The sequence below is a fragment of the Trichoderma gamsii genome, assembly GCF_001481775.2.
Source record: "Trichoderma gamsii strain T6085 chromosome Unknown Scaffold_28.2, whole genome shotgun sequence".
In the NCBI taxonomy this organism is placed as follows: Eukaryota; Fungi; Ascomycota; class Sordariomycetes; order Hypocreales; family Hypocreaceae; genus Trichoderma; species Trichoderma gamsii.
In genome coordinates, this window is record NW_020171365.1 from 347,728 (window position 1) to 366,352 (window position 18,625).

Sequence of the window (18,625 nt, forward strand, 5' to 3'; positions counted from 1 at the left end):
TCGACGACACGATACGGCACGCCTGACTCGAACCGATTCGCACCGCGCTCAGCTGATTGGCGACAGCTGGGCGGTCCAGCGGCCAATATGATTGCCCCGAGAGTGCAGCGCATGATTTCCATATCCACCAACTGCATCGAGCGCAGACCGTCTTTCTGCGCTGTCGTTGGATGCGTTGCTAGCGGTGCTACTGCCGGGCGGGTCTCAGAGAGAGCCAGAGCATGCCCATGTGTATGAGAGAGTGAAAACATGATACAGCAAAAGCCCTTCACGCCATGTTGCTTGAATCAGTAAGAAAAAGTGTCATATTCTAACCACACCGTTGCAATACTGCTGCTCCTACTCCTGTTCCTGGCTCTTCGGCTCTGCAACACGCTCGGGACTAACGACAAACAAAGAAGCCCGTCCCGTCAGCAGCTCGCATACCGGCTATTCATCTCAATGAGGGCGAGGAGGGCGTCTTTTTTGCCTCTTCTTGGTGTTGCGCTGCTGTTGGCGGCGGGAAGCTGGCGTGCCGTGGAAAGAATGCGGAAGTCCGCGGGATACAAGAATGGGGAGTGACATCCCGACGACTCACCATAGCGTTCACGTAAACTCCGCTAACTCCCCGGGCCAGCTGTTGAACAAAGTCCCCTTCTCTTCATTTGATGACCGTGCATACAGGTACTGTATGTTGCCTTGTAGGCCGATGCTTCGTCAAGGCCACGTCCGGCGGAGTGCCATCCGGATATCGCTGCGAATCACATCTTGATGTCAGGAATCAACCTGACATCCGGCGACTACCTGTTTGGACCTTGTACCCCGTACTAAGCCCTCCATGCCTGTGCCAGCACGACCATGTGCGTGAGCATCAGAAAATCTACGGAGCGAGCATCGAAAAAGGCTGCTATGTGCGAACAGACAATCTAATCTGGCGCGATTCGCTTGTGCGTGTGCCGCCTAGCGAACCTGGCACGGCATGGCATTGACGCCACAGTGCCCTCATGGAGATGAAGCTTAGCAGTAAGAGCCTCCACCCCGGTTTATTAGCCCCGATCTCAAAATGGACCACTACAGTAAGTGGTAGGCGGAAAAAAGGAGAAGAAAGGGCACCATATTAGCCCATCGGATCACGACCAAGCAAAGCCGCAGCAGATACTAGGGGACTATTGCCGCGAGCTAGTAGACATGGAGATGCGCATCCTGACTGGCTGGCTGGACGCATGCATGGGAAGAGATCCAAGACAAGTTCAAAGGACCAGATATACGTGTACAACGCAAAGGACGATGCAAAACAGACAGGCTCCTGCGGGACTCTTGGATGGTCTCACTGCCGGCGGGTGGTCGCCGATCAGCTGGGGACCGCGATTGGTCAATACGTCACGCCTAGATCCCCGAGAGACTTTTACCACTCATCAAACGGGATGCTGTGTTACTCTGCGAATGCAACCAGACGATTTTGAATCAGAGGACGACTCTGTGCCCATAATCAGAAACAACATGCTGCCGCGGGATCAACAGGTCGTGTCCACTCATACAAGTAGGAATTACTTGGCCGATACTAGCGCGAAGCGGCCAAATTGCACAGTGCACAAAGTGCTCATGTAGGTGGAACTCGGTGTCCCGCGCGGCTGTGGGATAGCGATAGGTAGGCACATGCTGCCGAGTGGGATAGGCGATGGATGATGCCACGACAACTTCTGTAGTGCTTGAAGCCAGAGGCCGTTTTGGCGAATAGGTCATACTGTACTGTGCAGAGTTGCAAGTGCGAGGATGACGGCACGCATCTTGCATGAAAAGAGGATACGCATGCCACTGAAATAGACACTGAAAACGCCCGTACTAGGGAAAACCCGGGGTAGAGATTGGATCGCCGTTGAGCTGTGTGTGCTGCTGCTGCTGCTGCTGCTGCTCTCGGTTTAATAACAGCAGAGTGGACTGCAAGGACCTGCTGAGATCGAGCCAACAGTTGCATCGGGCCGCTGACCATTCGGATGCTGAAGTCGGTAATTCACTCACTGAGAAAACAACGGTCACTGTTTATTCGCTGTCTCGTCTCATCTTTGGCGGCTGTGAAAGAAAAAGAAACACTCCCGAAGAAGACGACAAAAAAGAAAAAAAAAATGATAAAAGACAGCATGAATATGCCTACATGTAGCCTTGCGTGCGGCGTTGCCGTGGAGCGGCTCAAAAGCCTCGCTTACGGTGATAGCTGGGCTTACAGGCGATGCTTCCTTGCCCGCGGCTATTGCCCTCAATCTTTTCTTTCTCATTCACCTATGCTGAGATGTCCTGGTGCGATAAACACAGGTCAACGTACTTGTGGTGCTTGCGGCGATCCGCCCTGTGGACGATGGGTCCAGGAGACGTGAGACGATGAGATAGGTACATGGACTGTATCAATCTCATGTTGTCAGGTCGTTTTGGCAGGGAGCTCTGCTGCCAAGGCCTGTAGCGACGGGCGAGCTCAACCTGGCGCCCGACCGGAGGATGAACCCATCGCTGGCTGGTCGCAATCTGGCGGCCGCTCCCTGTCCATGATCCTACAGCACCAAGAGCTGCTCCTTTGCGCTGCTACGGTATGGCCTTTTGCTTCCACCTGGGCTTCTGGATGGCGCGGACAGGCCCGCTCGGCGAGCCACATTTCACGTCACAGCACGTAGCAGCCGTTGCAAGTGGGACAGGCATCACAGCATAGTCCTGATGCCACTGCTAGGCCAGCCAGGCCAGGCCTACATGCCAGACCTAGGAGATGGCGCGAAGCCTCGTTGCACGAAGATCTAAGATGCCGAAAGCTTGTGCGCGCTGTGCCTCGAGCCTAGGTCGCCCTAAAGGCTTAGCTCCGGTATCTATACGCATCTGCAAATGACCGGACCGGTGAATAAGACGACGGAGCAAGGATATGCAAACCACAGCATCGAGCGAGTTTCGCATTCCTATCCGCAGCCTCATCGCCTCATACTTGCGCATACCTAGTTCAGCCTATTTTCCATAGGCTGTGTGTGAAGAACATGAATACATGTACTGATTGCATACCTCCATACGCGGGGAACCTTTTTGCCTGCTTGTCGTTTTGACACGGCATCGGTCTAGCAAACGGCTTTTCATTTTCCCCGCTGTCCTAAGTAGATTTGCCAGATTGATGCTAAGAAAACAACGGCGTGGCAAACGCCGACTCGGCGCGGCGCGGAAGCGCGTAGATCTACCCTGCCGTAGCATCATTCTTGCTTTTGATTTCTCCAACTTAGACTGCGATGATCAATACCTACTAGTCGTTGTGTTAGCGGCGCTCTGCTGTTCTGCCATACTGGCCAGCTTCATTGCAGTATAATGTTACGGACACCAGGGGACATCTGCTCTGGGGCTTGCTGCTCTTCTCTCCGCGATGCGGCGGCGATAGCATAGGCATAGGGCTGTATGGAGCACAGTGCTATAGCATGTGTCCTATGCCCTTTCACTATTCTTTTCCGCTCCATCTTTTTTTCATACTTTTTTTTTCTTACAATGGGCGTAGCTCGGAGACTGCCTATATATTTCTCCTCCACTTGAAACTACGACGTTGACGCTCGTATATCCTACATTAGTCGAAGCCCAAGATGCACAGCAGAGGCTCAACCAACAACACAAAAGCATGTGCTACTGAGAGGCGGTGCCCTAGGAAAACAGCTCGAATCCACTTGCTGCTGCATTCTGCGACTTTCGCTGTAACCTGAGCAATGCACGAGCAGATGTAAGCACGCATTGGCTGTACTGCGTTGCAAAGAGCAGTCTCTATATATGAGTACAGGTACGAAGCTCTGAGATGTGCTCCGGATATCAAGGTGCCGATGGCTGCCATGTAGAGTTTGAACACCGCGTCCTTGTAATTCCCAATCAGAGAATACTTCTTGCATACCAGCATCTATAAGCAATCAGCTCTTGCTTGACGACAGCCGAGCCATGTGCTGCAAACTACAAGAAGACGAGGCAAGGCAAGGCTTCAATGGCATGGCAGAAGTACTGCCGTACTGATTCGTGTGAAAATGCCCAATTGGGCAGCGTGTCGACGCAGTGCCATTGGCCATTGGCCGTCGGCGGTAGATGCGGCTTGTGTCGCTAAACCCCCGACACTGCATGCACGCACGTACGTATGTACCCAAGTACCCATAACCCCCAATGCTCTGCGACAGCTCGCACCGTCCCGCCTATTTGCGCACCATCCCGCGTATTTGCGCACCCGGCTGGTACAAAGTACGCGCTGCAAGTATCCGATACCTCTGCTGGAATACAGGCACTAATTCGTATGCTCGTTGCAGCAGACGCAGCTTGCAGCGAAATGCAGCCTGCCCACAGTGTGGTCTGGCTCTCCTTGATCCCTCGAAATACGGGGGCTGTCCCCGATCCAGCGAGTGACCGTTGGGGCAATTCGTGAGCGACGGGGCCGACTCAGGGTGCAGGCACTGTGTGCTACGTACTGTGGGAACCGGCGGCCCCTGCGCTCCTTCTGGGGTTCCTGCGGCCTTGCAAGAGTCCGGGTACCTCGCGCTGGATGTACCCCGTACCTACCCCCCCTGGTGCTGCGAATACAGTACAGACTGGCCGCGGTAAATGCGCCCCATGTCCTTGCTTCCGAGGTGGAGCAGGTACTGTGCCCACGCCCGCCCAACAGCACAGCACACTCCTCGGGCTCCTCAGGCCAACAACCTTGCTCCTGTGCGAGGTGTAGGTGCCTGTAGCATCCAGTACAGCTCTCTCTCTACAGGGTCCCCGTCTCATCGATTCCTCGGACAGCCGTTATTAATATTACAGGTCACCACCCTTTCTGCGGCGCGCCTCGCTCTTCTCTTACTTCTCTGTTTGCGTGCTCGCTTTCTCGATCCCTTTCGACTCTCGACTCTCGACTCTTCCTTTTTTCCAAAACGCAGATTCAGATTCACCAGACGAAAATCTCCCGCCGCCGCCTCAGTGCCAGTCGCTCGACCGAAACTTGCAATCCATCGCCCAACCCAACCGGAGCCTAGCATCTCCCCTCTCGGCAAACCTTCCAAGCCACCAAAAGCGTATCGCTGGCAGCTCCATTGAGCTACGGACGACCGACGAGAGATCAGACCGCTGCACACACACACCACGCCATTTACGTCGCTCTCAGTTCTCCACAGCCTCAAACGACTTTCTTTCCCCGTCATTTCCCTCGACGCTAGTGGGTATATCGGACGGCTGGCTCGCGCTGGTTTTTTTTCCCCCAAGCCTCTTTACCGAGAACAGAGCTGGTTACTGGGACAGGAAAAAAAAAGGTTCGTCGACGGAAGTTGCGACGGCGAGCTCCACTGAGCTAACGTAAGGCCAAAGCTACCCTCTTTGTCCACCCTTTTTCTTCGCTCTCGCTCCTCTCGCTTTCTCTCCACTGTTTCGCTGGACTTCCTTCTTCCAGTCCACGAGGGCAGCGTCCATCGACGCTTCAGGAGACATCTTATACGACCTCGACGAAAGTTTTCAATACCACATCTCCGATTTTGATTGTTAGGTGACAACGCCTAACACCGCCACAATTGCTCCGTCCAGAGTCTCGTCGCGGGAAAACAACTTCCGCGAGATGGCTATCGACGCTCTAAAGAACCTCATCAACAACATCCCCGACTGGCAAACGAAGCTCGATGAGCTGAGTAGCCAGGTCGACAAGCGCCAGCTGGAGCTGGCTGCCTTGGCCGAGGCAAACCCCCACAAGGAGCCCGAGACCAGATCGCTGAGGAATAAAGGCTCAACGGAATCTCTCAAGCCCAAGGATGATGGCGCCATGCACATCTTCTTCACCGATGATGCTCCCACTCAGCCACAGCCCGACATCGTCAAGGCACCCTTTCACGGCCCCAGAGAACGCCGGTCGTCACCGCCAAGCCCTGCTGTCGAGAAGCGCCCCCTATTTCCCAAATCTTCGACAGATACCAATGCCATCCCCAGCGCCAGAGCGGCCAAGAAGAACAAGACGGCGTCTATTGCCTCAGCAGATGGCCCCCGGCAGACATATCGTACTAGGAATATGATCATCGTTTACTACGACAGCTACGTTCAGGGTTTCTTTGACGACCTGGTCCGGTTTATATCGTCGAGTAGGAATCTGATGCGAAAGGCCAAGATGGCTGCCAAGGTGGCGCAGATTAAGAAGTTAGCCGAGATGGAAGTTCCCGACGACGAGAACACCGGTGGCGACGACAGAGGTGCAGAGGCGCTCCCATCACTACGATATATCAGCAGTCGGCGGTATGGACCTGCTGCCATGCGCAGTGGCCACCCCGGCCTGCCCAACCAGACTCCCGACGTGTATGACGAGCTGGACAAGGCCCTCGAGTTTGTACAGAGCACGTGTGAGCACGGCGCCCACCAGTTCTTAAGAGATGCCAAGTGCAACGAAGAGGTACAAAAGATCCAGAAACGCATCGGCGAGGTGCTCGAGATGGCCAAGAAGGAATTCGAGCGTATTGAACGCGAAGAGCCCGACCAGTTGAAGGAGGCTGAATCCAAGCCCCGCACCATCAAGTCCATCACCGTCAGCAGAACATTGGTACCGCATCACAAAGAAGGCAGCGATCCCCATTCGCAGAAGCTCGAAGTGGCAGATCCCGCCGCGCCAAGGGCCCCCATTATGCACATGGTCGACCGGATCGAGGCAGACCCAAATGCCGGTCAGAGCGACTTCGATACAGAAGCCATGCTGGCAAAGATGCGGTACCGCTCAACACGGCAGATGCGCATGCGTGCCATAGTAAATTGAGAGAAAAAAAGAAAACAAAACAAGTCTGAAAGCTTTATCCATTTTTTTTTTTTGCATAACCGACATAGCTCGGGCATGGGGATCAGAAAATGTTGAAACATTTTCTTGCCAATGACGGAATGAAAAACCAATTCTTTTTGTTTTTTTTAACGATCCTGGTATGCATAGGAGTTCAGGAATAATGGGCGGGGAGGTATACATCTAAGCATTTCACTCAAATGGGGGCTATTGAAGCCAAAGTTTACAAAGGAAATATCGCATTAGCCGCGAAAAGGGGCGTTTTTGTTTACTTTTACTTTACTACATTTACTTTTTCTTTTACTTCTTCAGTTAGTACCCATCATACCTCCTTCATTTGGAATATCCTCTTTTTTCTTCATCTTTTCTTTCCACACACGCACGCGCTATATCTTCTGGGTTTCTTTTTTCTAGGGCAGGATATCCGAGTCCGATCATGCCGGGACCCGTCGTTGAAAGAAACCACATCTTCGTCGATGTGTACGAACTCGAAAGGCAACGCAGTGCTGGATTCTTGAGCCTATTCCTTGTCTATCATGAAAGGAACTTACTTATTCTTACTTCTTTCACTTTCCTGGTGTATATGAGTCTCTGGATATGGACATGGGATACCGGATCATGGTTGACGTTTGGTACCATCTATAACCACTTCTTTTTTTTTTATATCTATTTTTTAAACAACTTGATACAAATATGATATGGGCTCTTTTTCTGGGTATATGACATTGATTCCCATTGTGGTTGGTTGGGATACATATAGTACGTTTAATGGAAAGCTGTGAATCGAATGAATCTTTTTCTCTTGTGATCATTTTCTCTTGTCATGGTTATCTTGTAGCATGGCCTTGGTGAAGTGTAGTAGAGGAGCAAGAATCTGAACACTGAGCAGGCTATCACCAACACCCGTGTCTCTCTAAGCTCCACAAAGAATCTAAGAAAAATCACTGTATATCGACGAATTAAATTTCATGAGTTATTAAAGAGTAGGTAAATACTAGTTTGTATAGAATGGCAAGGCTGAGGCATCAAGCGTCTTGATAGCTTAGCTCAGCTTAACAGGCAGCCGAGCTCAACTGCTCTGTGCTGTCTTTAGCTCTGGCGGGCAGCTGATTTTAGTGGCTGCTAGCGGATGCTTATGCGGCCAAACCCACCCGCTGTGGCGGCGTAGGTACCTGGCAAGCTCCGATCCAGAGGCGGCGCATATTAGCAGGTGACGTCCCTCCCGCACTTCAAGCCTCAGCAAAGCAACCAAACTCTCTCTTTCTTTCGTTACACGACCTCCTACCGAACGACGATATCTGGCAGCCCTCGTTTCGAAACCGTTGCCTCTGCCGACTTGGATTTACCGTCTATCCAAGATGACGGCTGCCTCAAACCTGGCCGAACGATAAGACGTCGCATCCCACCCCTCTCTCGGTCGTCTCGTCTCGGTCGTCTGGTCTTGCGTCTCGGGTCGTAAACGGTCTCTGGATAGCTACCCAAAGAACGAGATTTAATAAACATCACGCTCGCTCGATTAATCATGGGTCAAGGCTTCTCTCTGGCAACGCCGTCGGCCGGCGCGGCGGGCATAGATATTGCCCAGCTGCAGGATATCCAGTACGAGAAGAGCATTGGAAATGCTCGGTTCATGAAGAGTATCCGGGGCAGGCATGAACATGGCGTCGTGTTGGTCAAGGTGCTTGTGAAGCCGTATACGGAAGTGAAGTTGGAGAAGTACAAGAAGAAGATTATAGGTGAGAGCTTCAATGTGTCTGTGGTTTGAGACGGGGACCATATATGCTAACCGTGTGCACTTCTGAATAGAGCAACGAAAGGCGTTGGCGGATGTCCCTAATGCCTTGGGCTTCCAGCGTATTATCGAAACCGAGACAAACGGATATCTAGTGCGGCAGTTCATGTACAACTCTCTCTATGATCGTATGAGTACGCGGCCTTTCCTCGAAGATATCGAAAAGAAGTGGCTGGCCTTTCAACTTCTCTGCGCCCTGCGAGATTGCCACGCACGAGACGTTTATCATGGCGACATCAAGGCTCAGAACGTACTGGTTACATCTTGGAACTGGCTGTATCTAACGGACTTCTCATCCGCTTACAAACCCATAATGCTGCCCGACGATAACCCCGGCGACTTTTCCTACTTCTTCGACTCCTCTGGGCGGCGGACGTGCTATATCGCCCCCGAGCGATTTTATTCATCTAATGAAGCTCCGCCACAGAATCCCAAGATGACGTGGGCCATGGACATCTTCAGCGCGGGATGTGTCATTGCACAGCTGTTCCTCGAATCTGAAATATTCAGTCTCGCACAGCTGTACAAGTATCGTCGGGGCGAATACGATCCGGTCATTACTCACTTGAGCGTCATTTCGGACAAAGACGTGCGAGATATGATTGCTCATATGATTCAGCTTGACCCGGAGAGGCGTTACTCAGCGGAACAGTATCTTGACTTTTGGAAAGATAAAGTCTTTCCTAGCTATTTTTACAACTTTTTACACCAATACATGGAGCTTATTACGGATCCATCTTCTGGGAACAGCCCGATATCTGGAGCCCAGAGTAATTTGGGCGAGTCGGATAACCGGATAGATAGGATTTTTAACGACTTTGACAAAATCTCATATTTCTTGGGATACCATAACGAAAAGCAGACCGCGGAGCCGATAATTCCCAAATCAAGGCTGGGGCTGGACCATTTCCCTGTCAGGTTGAGTATTCCAACTCACGAACACTCCGTTTCAGCCGATCTCGAACCACCAGAAGACGACGGGACGCTGCTATTTTTGACGTTGGTTGCCTCGGCTATGAGGACAACAGCCCGAGCTGCGTCTAGAATCAGGGCATGCGATTTGCTATTAGCGTTTGCTGAGAGACTTACCGATGAGGCCAAGCTCGACAGAGTGCTTCCGTACCTAATGTCACTATTGCGTAAAGAAGAGACGGATATAGTGCTGGTTACAGTCATACGAAACGTCACTCAGCTATTGCAGCTGGTACGGACGACCACGCCAATCAACTCTCATGTTTTGGTGGAATACGTCTTGCCAAGGATGGAGATTGCCCTTGGCACTAAATCATGGACCCCCAATTCCTTGGTGCGATTAACGTATGCGTCTTGCATAGGTAGCCTTGCTTCTACTGCACAGCGTTTTCTGGAGATGGCATCTAGCCTCAAGACTGATGGATCGATGCCGATTACCGATCCAGAGGTTGAGCCTGGGACGAATGGCGCCACAGCAAACTTTGAGAGTATGTACGACAATGCAAGCCGACAACTTTCTGAGATTTTAGAGAGCCATGCAAAGCAGCTCGTCGAGGATCCAGACGCCAACGTTCGACGAGCGTTCTTGACCTCTGTGCCAGACCTCTGCATGCACTTTCAGGACAATTCAAACGACATCTTACTTTCGCATTTGATCACCTACCTCAACGACGGAGACTGGATGTTGAAGAGCGCCTTCCTGGACACGGTCGTGGGCATTGCGACTTTTATGGGGAGCACAAGCCTAGAAGAATTTATGCTACCTCTCATGGTCCAGACTTTGGCAGACTCGGAGGAGAATGTTGTGCGTTCAGCTCTACATTCGCTGGCTCAAATTGCAGGACTAGGACTGCTGTCTGGACCAAGGATCTGGGAATTGGCTGACTTGGTAGCACGGCTTACCATGCACCCAAACGCATGGATTAGAGAATCTGCAGCTGAATTCCTATCTATGGCTGCCAAATTCTTATCCAAGGCCGATATCCAGTGCATATTGCTGCCATTGGTCAGGCCATACCTCAAAATACATACTATCTCCGATTTTTCCGAGCTAAACCTGCTCGACTCTTTGAAGAAGCCTCTCCCTAGGGCAGTTTTTGATCAGGCACTGACTTGGGCTTCCAAAACCGATAAGGGAGTCTTTTGGAAATCTGTTTTGGGAAAGCGGTCGTCACCGGGCCAGGTACCGCTGGCCTCGGCAGCTCGATCGTCCAAAGAACTGATATCTTCTTCTTTGAGCAAGATTAACCGCAACGAAGAGGATGAACAATGGCTCGAGAAGTTACGGAATTTCGGCCTGAAACCCGAAGACGAGATAAAACTACTAGCATTGGGCGAGTATATCTGGCGACTTAGCAAGAACAAGGCTCGCGACGCTTTTGTCGTCTCTTCTACAGAGGAAGAGAATATGCCAACAGGATTTGTCCAGCTGAAGGAGCTGGGTGTAACACCGCAGACGGTATTCTTCGACGACACGGCTCTGAAAGACCCTGCTGCTGTTTTACCGGATTTGGAGCCCACACCTCCAGTAACAGGTCCGTATACGATTGCAGATGCACTATTAGATGCCTCTATGACAATAGATGATACGCTCGGTAAGAAAAAGCGCGCCGCTCTTCATTCGCACAAAAGAGTACACAGTATTGGGCCTTTGCCCTCCAGGAGTACAGGTAGGCTCTTGTCTCCCACTGGGAGTGGCAGAGCTAGTTCGACGGACTCTAGGAGGGCCATGACATCTCCATTGGGCCCTGGGGATGACTCTGTTTCTGTTAAGGATGCATCTTATTCTTCTCGCAGAGGCATCCGGCACCAGTCAAGTGCTCTCAGTCTTTTGGATCGCAAAGACGGCCATAAGTCTATCCCGGAGACTGGAACAAGCGACGCTAATGCTTTTGGAGAAGTAGAAGGGCCGTTTGCCCAGGCAGTACCAATACAAGTTGTTTCTGGGCCAGGCGCAGAATCCGAAGAAAATACTCGTCAGAAGCATGTGCGCCATAGCTATGAAGGGACAGACCCTCATATTCGACGCATGCTTGACAACATGTACGTCGAAAACTTTCCCCGCGACGTGCTCGAGTTTGGGCCCATGGTACAGCCTATATCTGGAGATAAGAGCAGATCGGTCAATGTACCTGGTGCAGATCCTCCTTGGAAGCCGGATGGCCATCTCGTGGCGACATTTGCAGAACACCACGGGCCTATCAACCGGGTCATTCCCTCTCCGGACCATATTTTCTTCATTACAGGCGGTAATGATGGGACGGTCAAGATATGGGATACACAACGGCTTGAGCGTAATATTACAAACCGATCTCGGCAGACTTACAAACATGCTGAAGGAGCTCGCGTTCTTGCTCTCTGCTTTGTTGAGAATTCTCATTGCTTTGTCAGCTGTGCATCCGATGGCAGCGTTCACGTAGTCAAGGTTGATACAGTTCCCACAAGCGGTGTGATTAGGTATACAAAGCTGCGAGACTTGCGTGAATATCAGCTACCAGAAGGCGAATATGCCGTATGGTGCGAACATTTTAAGCAAGAACAAAGTTCCATTCTCGTCATTGCCACGAATCTGTCGAGAATTCTGGCCATGGACTTAAGGACCATGACAGTCCTCTACATCCTGGAAAATCCTGTTCATCATGGAACGCCAACGTGCTTCTGCATTGATAAGAAAAGGAACTGGCTGTGCGTGGGGACTTCTCATGGCGTAGTCGACCTTTGGGATCTTCGTTTCAAGATGAGGCTGAAAGGCTGGGGTTTGCCTGGAAAGGGGTCGATCTATCGGATCTGCGTGCACCCTAACAAAGGAAGAGGCAAATGGATCTGCGTCGCCGGAGGAACAGGGCAGGGAGAAGTTACCGTGTGGGACCTGGAAAAGACAACTTGCAGAGAGATATACCGGACTGGCCATACGAAGGACAGCCAGAAGGGATATACTGCGTGGGAAGTCGACGAAGACAAGCCCGAAGGGATGCTTGGCCGGTTTGCGACCAACCTCGAGATTAGCGACATGGGTAATGGAGATCGTGGAGTGCGAGCGATGGTTGTGGGCACAGGGACGTCAGAGGATTCTCGCGACGTCCGGCACGCATACATGCTTACGGCTGGATCAGACAAGATGCTCCGGTTCTGGGACATTTCACGGATCGAGAATTCATGTATCTACAGCGGCCTCCAGTCGGACGAGCAGCCGCCTACGTATACAAGCATGAACCCGACATCGTCGACAACGCTCAATACGGAGCGGTTCGCGAGGCATGCGGCGTCTTCGCCCAATGCGGGAACGGCCAGGCAGAAGGCACCGAGGTCGACGGTGATTTCGCAGCAACAGCAGCAGCTGTTGAAGTCGCATTTGGATCTGATTATGGACGTGGCGATTTTGGAGTATCCGTATTCGATGAGCGTGTCTGTGGATCGGTCTGGCGTGGTTTATGTGTTTCAATAGAATAAAATATTTCGGCTACTGGAAAAGAAGGAGCGAGTGTTTGTTATCTGATGACATTGGCATTAGATGAGTGGATATTTCATGTATTGGATTCTGGGTTCCGTCTGCTTAACTGGGAGCGCCTGATGCCGAACATGGCTGCTGTAGGTTCTACCTGTGGCGAAATGGTTAATGAATGAGTATGGTTATACATTTGGACATTTATTGATTTGTTTCCTGTCTCTTGTCCCTTTTTTCCAACAGTACGAAAAGTACAAAAAGTACGAAAATAGTGATTCTGTATTCGTCTACGGCAATTGATATTAATGTAAGTCACTGTTTCTGTCCAAATAGCTCAGACATTACTTGCACAAAAGTGAAAATGGGAATAAAACTTCCTCATCTTCCCCTTCACCAGCCTAGCGGCTATTGTATACTGATTTCGTTCCCTGGCTAGTATATCAAAAACCAAGTGGTGAATATCAGCAAACAATAGCTGTTGTACATCTTTATTTTTTTTGCTAAATTGTTGCAACGTGCAAATATAAAGCAATTACATCCGCGACCAGGTACATACGACCATATCCATTGGAAAATACGGGATCCCGTCTGCTCTCCCAGAGTCAAGCCAATGAGAGGCAGATTAGTAGTTGAGTGGGTGACCATCAGCGAACACCGGCTGTTGTATGTTTTTCTTTTTTTTTTTTTTGGTAATTTATATTATTTCTTTACTGTTGTTTATATAGGAAGACTCAGCAGTAAAGCAAGCACATACGACCATGGGTAGTATCAGACCAGGAAACACACCTGCCACTTACTTCCACACCAACCACTGCCAGGTTGTCCCATACCTTGTCTTTCAAAGTATAACCAGCGACATGAGAGTTTCCTGATAGCAGTGAGCGCATATTGTATGAAATGTTACCATAATAAAACTACAAGGTTAGGTATAAGATAGTATGATAAAATATGACTTCTTATTTGATGAATACTATAAGTTACTCACATGAACTTAGCCTTTCTAGCCTGATCTTCAGCAGGTAAACACTCGCATGTCCCCTCCTTATTACCACCAATACCATTTACAAAGCATCCAATATGCAATCCTGTTTCACAGTTGTACTTACTACAGTCGTTATCCTCGGTACATGTTGTTCCTGGCGGCGGAAGATGCAGACCGGGACCTGGAGAGCTCTGACCGTCCGGACAGATGTTGAGCCATCCCGCAAACGCCCCCGAAACCGGGCTAAGGGCCACATAGTCGGGGAATCCCGAGCTTGTAAGTTCACCCCATTTGATATTGGCTCCAGAAGTGCCTACACCGACAACTATTTTGCCTTGTGGAAGCCATGCTGGTAGATTCGGGTAGTTGTTCAACCAAACATAGACTGAGCTGTCAATGGCGCTTGTCCACACGTAATCGGCTTTTCCATCGCTGGGGAAAAAAAAAAAAAAAAACAATTAGCAAGAAGGGAGGGGACTTATTGAGTGGTGGTACTATATCTTACTGATTAATGTCATGGAAACTAATTTCTTCGGGTCGTTGGTGGATACCGGAAGCGTCCGCCTCAGGCAAGGCGAGATAATATGGACCAGGTTTATCGCGACGGTACATGTTACGATATATTGTTGTGCCTCCATTAGGATGAAGGTAGATGTAATCGTCGCGCTAGTACATGTGATGGTTAGCTCGCGAATCTTACACCATCTCCATTCATGTCCTGCATTCAAGTCAGTTTGTGTCAAGATATTACAAAAAAAAAAAAAAGATATGATAGTTGGCGCTTACCGCAATGTAAACCGTATCTGCTGGGCCTGCACCTGCTCCAATGATGCTATTATTGGTTCCAGCTGGCGACCAAGGGTTAGGAAGATTGTGTAGCCAACATTTTATCTCACCGGTCTGGGGATTTAGCGAAATGTAGTCTTCGAGGAAATGTTAGCAACATCTAAAGGATATAAATGGACACAGTCACAAGGAAAACTCACCTGCTTTCCCATCACCATTCATATCATGCAGGCTATGCTTCGTGTTAGTTGATGGCACGATAACTTCGATTTGCGATTGTTGAAAGGATGCATAGACTTACCTGACATATCTGGGATCAAGTCCAAGTCCATCGGCCAGCTTCCCCGCCGCTGTCCAATTCTTGTGGAACTTCCAATCCCCATTGTGACCTACTCCAAGGGCAATCTGGCCAGTTGCATGGAAAATAGGAGTAGCATTACATTGAGTGTCGTTATGTTTGGGGGCCAGATCAAATGCCTGCTTAACATCCGCCGGCGATGTTGACTGAACCGGACTGGTCCCCCAGTTTGGAAGCGGAATATTTGTATCAATTCCACCATTCGCGCTGGCCCCTTCGTCTCGAGCCGGATCATTTCCAACTGGATCTTTGATCCAATCTTTTGGTATCTGAGTGATGAAGTCATACCAGTAGTCACCAAATTTCTTGTACCCGTCGTTGGTGGGATGGATACAATCTTGGGGAAGACTGGTGGGAAAACTAGTGAAGTTGACAGCAATCACATGAAGGCCAAGGTCGCGACGCTGTCTCACAACACCCGGCACAAGAGCTTGGTACTCTTTGGTGCGTTGGGATTGGTTAGGGTCGCATGTGTTGACAATCATAGCAACAAGAATGATTGCGTCAGGGCAATGAGCAGCCATTTGGTCAACCAGATCACCGAGACGATTCGCAGCCCCCTGTGGATCATTGCCTTCTGTCGATATTGCACTGTTTGGGTTCATGTCGTTCGTTCCAGCGTGGAGAAGAATGATATTTGGCCGCTTCTCCAGGGATGAGCCAACATGATCCGCGATGTACTTGATGGTCTTTCCAGACCAGGCAGCCTACAAAAGTGCCATGTTAGGTGACGGTACCAATATAGATGCATCCAGGGCCATATAAGTTGCTTACAAAATATCCATCACTCATTGAACCATCAGAAGTCTCGGTACCAGCAAAATCAACCTTGTCGCCTTTAACAGTGTCAGTATCCCAGATGGCGTACTATATGTGAGACTTGGGCTCTTACTGGAGAGATCATTGCGCAGCTCAAGCCGATAGCCATTGCCGTCTCCTCCATTCTTGTCGCTTAGAAATCCAACAGTAATCGAATCACCAACACAGAGGATTCTAAGCTCTGTGCCTGGTTTAACGCGAACACCAGGCGCAGAATTACCATAGTGCAGAATATCCACACCTTCGCCTGGTGAGGAAATTGGGCATGCATCTATCGTTCTCAGTTCTGGAATATCTGGGTCTCCATGGGCTAGATCATTCCGTTCAACCATACGGTATATAACAAGGTTGGCAATAATCTGGTGAAGCAAGATCTGGGGGGTGGAAAACTCGTCCATAACTAAACAGATTCACGTTAGCAGATCGCATCATGTATTGAACAGCTCTGTAGTCTTACCCATCAGGCAAAAGGCTGGGGACTTGGACTGCTGGTATTTCCAGATCTTGAACGGGCCTGGTCCTGTTTGATTGGATTGCTAGCTTCGGCGCGGCATTATTAGCTTCTTGTTGGAAGAATGTGGCATTTGGATCAAGAAGAAGCGTGATCTGTGCAAAGACTTGTTGTTCGCCATTGAATGTTCCATTCAGAGGATCATCATTGCTACGTTTCCACGGAGTAGATCCGAAAGGATCCCAACTGTTAAGCTCATAAAACATCAAGCCAGGTCTAACCCATTATCAGCTTCAGGTGTGTTTGATTGGTCTTTGCAAAATCTTACCGTGTATTGCTCTCAGATGTGGACTCGTCGACGCCGTCTTCACAGAATCGCCCACCCCATGTTCCGACATACTGGTCATAGTTGACAAATGACACCATCGGACCAGTTCTCTGCACAGCAGCTGCCTATCGAGACGTTAGGACGCCAATATTTGGTACTATAGACACAGTGGCACGCACCAATTTGGAGTTCATGGCATCAACCAGAGCATTCATCCTTGTGCGGTGCGCGGTAGTGAGATACTGCTCCTCTTGAAATATGTTGGCTGCTTTCTAAATTTAATCTCGGTTCAGATCTCGTCCTAGGCATTAACAAAAATAATTCAGTCGGTTCACTCACATATATCCACGTCGACCAGCTGACTCTATCGCAGCCTGAACTCAAATCCTCAGCAAAGAACTTGGCATACCTGAGCCTGTCGTCAATAATACAATCCCACACTTCTAATTAGTTTTGGAAAAAAAAAAAAAAAAAAAAAAAGAACTTGCCCTGTGTAATATATCATTCCACTTCCAGAACAATCTATTAACATATGCGAATATTAACCAGCCATGAGTTCAGTACTCACTCTGGGGCTAGTTTCCCCTTTGCTGCACTCACAACAGAATCAAGACTGGAACTAAACTGAGGGCTGTCAATAATCGCCTGTGAGCGATCCAACTGTGCATCACAACCGCGACCCAAGGCATCCCAGTCATAGTCGCTAGCCCAGTCAAGGTTCTTGCTCAAAGCTGCCAATTTAGCTACTGTGACTTGGCTCTCGCTCAGAACAGCCCACTGAAAGATGCACTGGTTCAAAATCGTCACGAGTTCGGCGTCATTTCCACCTTGTAGCTAGATAAGTACGAATAATTTCCTATGGATTGGAAAACATTGCATAACTTACCAGCTGAGAGCAAAATGACTTGTTGATTTGAATCAATGCGAGGGAATTGGTTTTCTATTACATCAGAAGTGACCGCTCCAGAGTAAGACTGAAACTGGAAAGTTCTTGTGGAAGGGTCTCCCAGCCTGCTGTCAGTATTGATGAGATAGGGATACGAGTTGTCGTAGCGACTGCAAGCCCAATCTATTAGAGTATTAGCAATAAAATAGCTATTCTTGAGAAGAAGAAAAAAAAACACACCACTGTGGGGATCTAGAGCGTTAAGAATGGTTCCAAGTCGGTCACCAGCACCAATGCCAGCCGAGTAGGAATCTCCAACTGCGGCAAGTTTTGTAATGAAAGAAAGATCAGATTCATCAAAGTCATCATCTCGCGTCCACATCGGATTCGAGGGTATCGATGCATTTCTTATCGGGGCCCTATAGGTAGGTATAGCAATGCCTAAGCCAACATATCGTAACGTAGCGAAATAGCACCATAATGACGGTCTCATTGTGACCGGTCACTAATAATCAAGCTCCGAAAATCAAGTCATTCATCAGATGATGCTACCAATAAAATTCATAAAGGAAGTGCTTATATATTTATTTATTTATACCGCCGTACGCTCCAGGGGCATGGCCCCCAAACCCAGGTTGGCTGCCCGAGGAAGTGGTGGAGATAGCCTCGAAAATCCTGATAGTACATGTATTTGACACACATCAAATCCTTTGAATCCTACGTTCCATTGTTGTATTCTACAAGCCTCATACAAGCTAAATTAGAGGATTCATGAGGCTTTTATCTTTTTATTGGCTCTTATCTTTTTATTGGCTCTGACCTTCTGTGTTGTTGCCACATGCAACATGCTGTTGGTCGAGCCCATGTAAATGCAAATGTCCTTCTCATTCGAGTAACGCCTGTTCAGATAGCAGACAAATTTTGAGAAAGCCTAGATTTTTCTTTTTCCTCCGAGAAAGGCCGCTTTCTATTAAAATACGAGACACGAAGAGGACTGGGGTCAGCCAGTATGCAAATTTTTCTTTACATCATCTAGTCTTGAAGCATCTGATTTCTTTTTC

General features: G+C 49.5%; 4 protein-coding genes across 4 annotated transcripts; 2 read left to right on the forward strand and 2 right to left on the reverse strand.

The window, feature by feature from the left end:
• Positions 1-5,551: 5,551 nt before the first annotated feature.
• On the forward strand, positions 5,552-6,727 carry TGAM01_v207563 (hypothetical protein; the record flags this gene model as incomplete). The annotated part of the gene is made up of 1 exon (XM_018805597.1): positions 5,552-6,727. One exon carries the CDS (start codon positions 5,552-5,554, stop codon positions 6,725-6,727), a length of 1,176 nt encoding a protein of 391 aa, XP_018661257.1.
• A 1,540-nt stretch (positions 6,728-8,267) lies between these two features.
• Positions 8,268-12,959, forward strand: TGAM01_v207564 (hypothetical protein; the record flags this gene model as incomplete). The annotated part of the gene is made up of 3 exons (XM_018805598.1): positions 8,268-8,481; positions 8,552-12,569; positions 12,623-12,959. The coding sequence occupies 3 exons, from the start codon at positions 8,268-8,270 to the stop codon at positions 12,957-12,959; spliced, it is 4,569 nt and encodes a 1,522-aa protein (XP_018661258.1).
• Positions 12,960-13,935: 976 nt separating this feature from the next.
• TGAM01_v207565 (hypothetical protein) lies at positions 13,936-16,297 on the reverse strand (the record flags this gene model as incomplete). Its single annotated transcript, XM_018805599.2, has 7 exons — positions 13,936-14,368; positions 14,442-14,602; positions 14,723-14,859; positions 14,923-14,954; positions 15,024-15,787; positions 15,855-15,916; positions 15,973-16,297. 7 exons carry the CDS (start codon positions 16,295-16,297, stop codon positions 13,936-13,938), a joined length of 1,914 nt encoding a protein of 637 aa, XP_018661259.2.
• A 55-nt stretch (positions 16,298-16,352) lies between these two features.
• Positions 16,353-17,946, reverse strand: TGAM01_v207566 (hypothetical protein; the record flags this gene model as incomplete). The annotated part of the gene is made up of 7 exons (XM_018805600.1): positions 16,353-16,626; positions 16,679-16,803; positions 16,858-16,950; positions 17,018-17,087; positions 17,247-17,505; positions 17,565-17,747; positions 17,805-17,946. The coding sequence occupies 7 exons, from the start codon at positions 17,944-17,946 to the stop codon at positions 16,353-16,355; spliced, it is 1,146 nt and encodes a 381-aa protein (XP_018661260.1).
• Between the last annotated feature and the right edge of the window lie 679 nt (positions 17,947-18,625).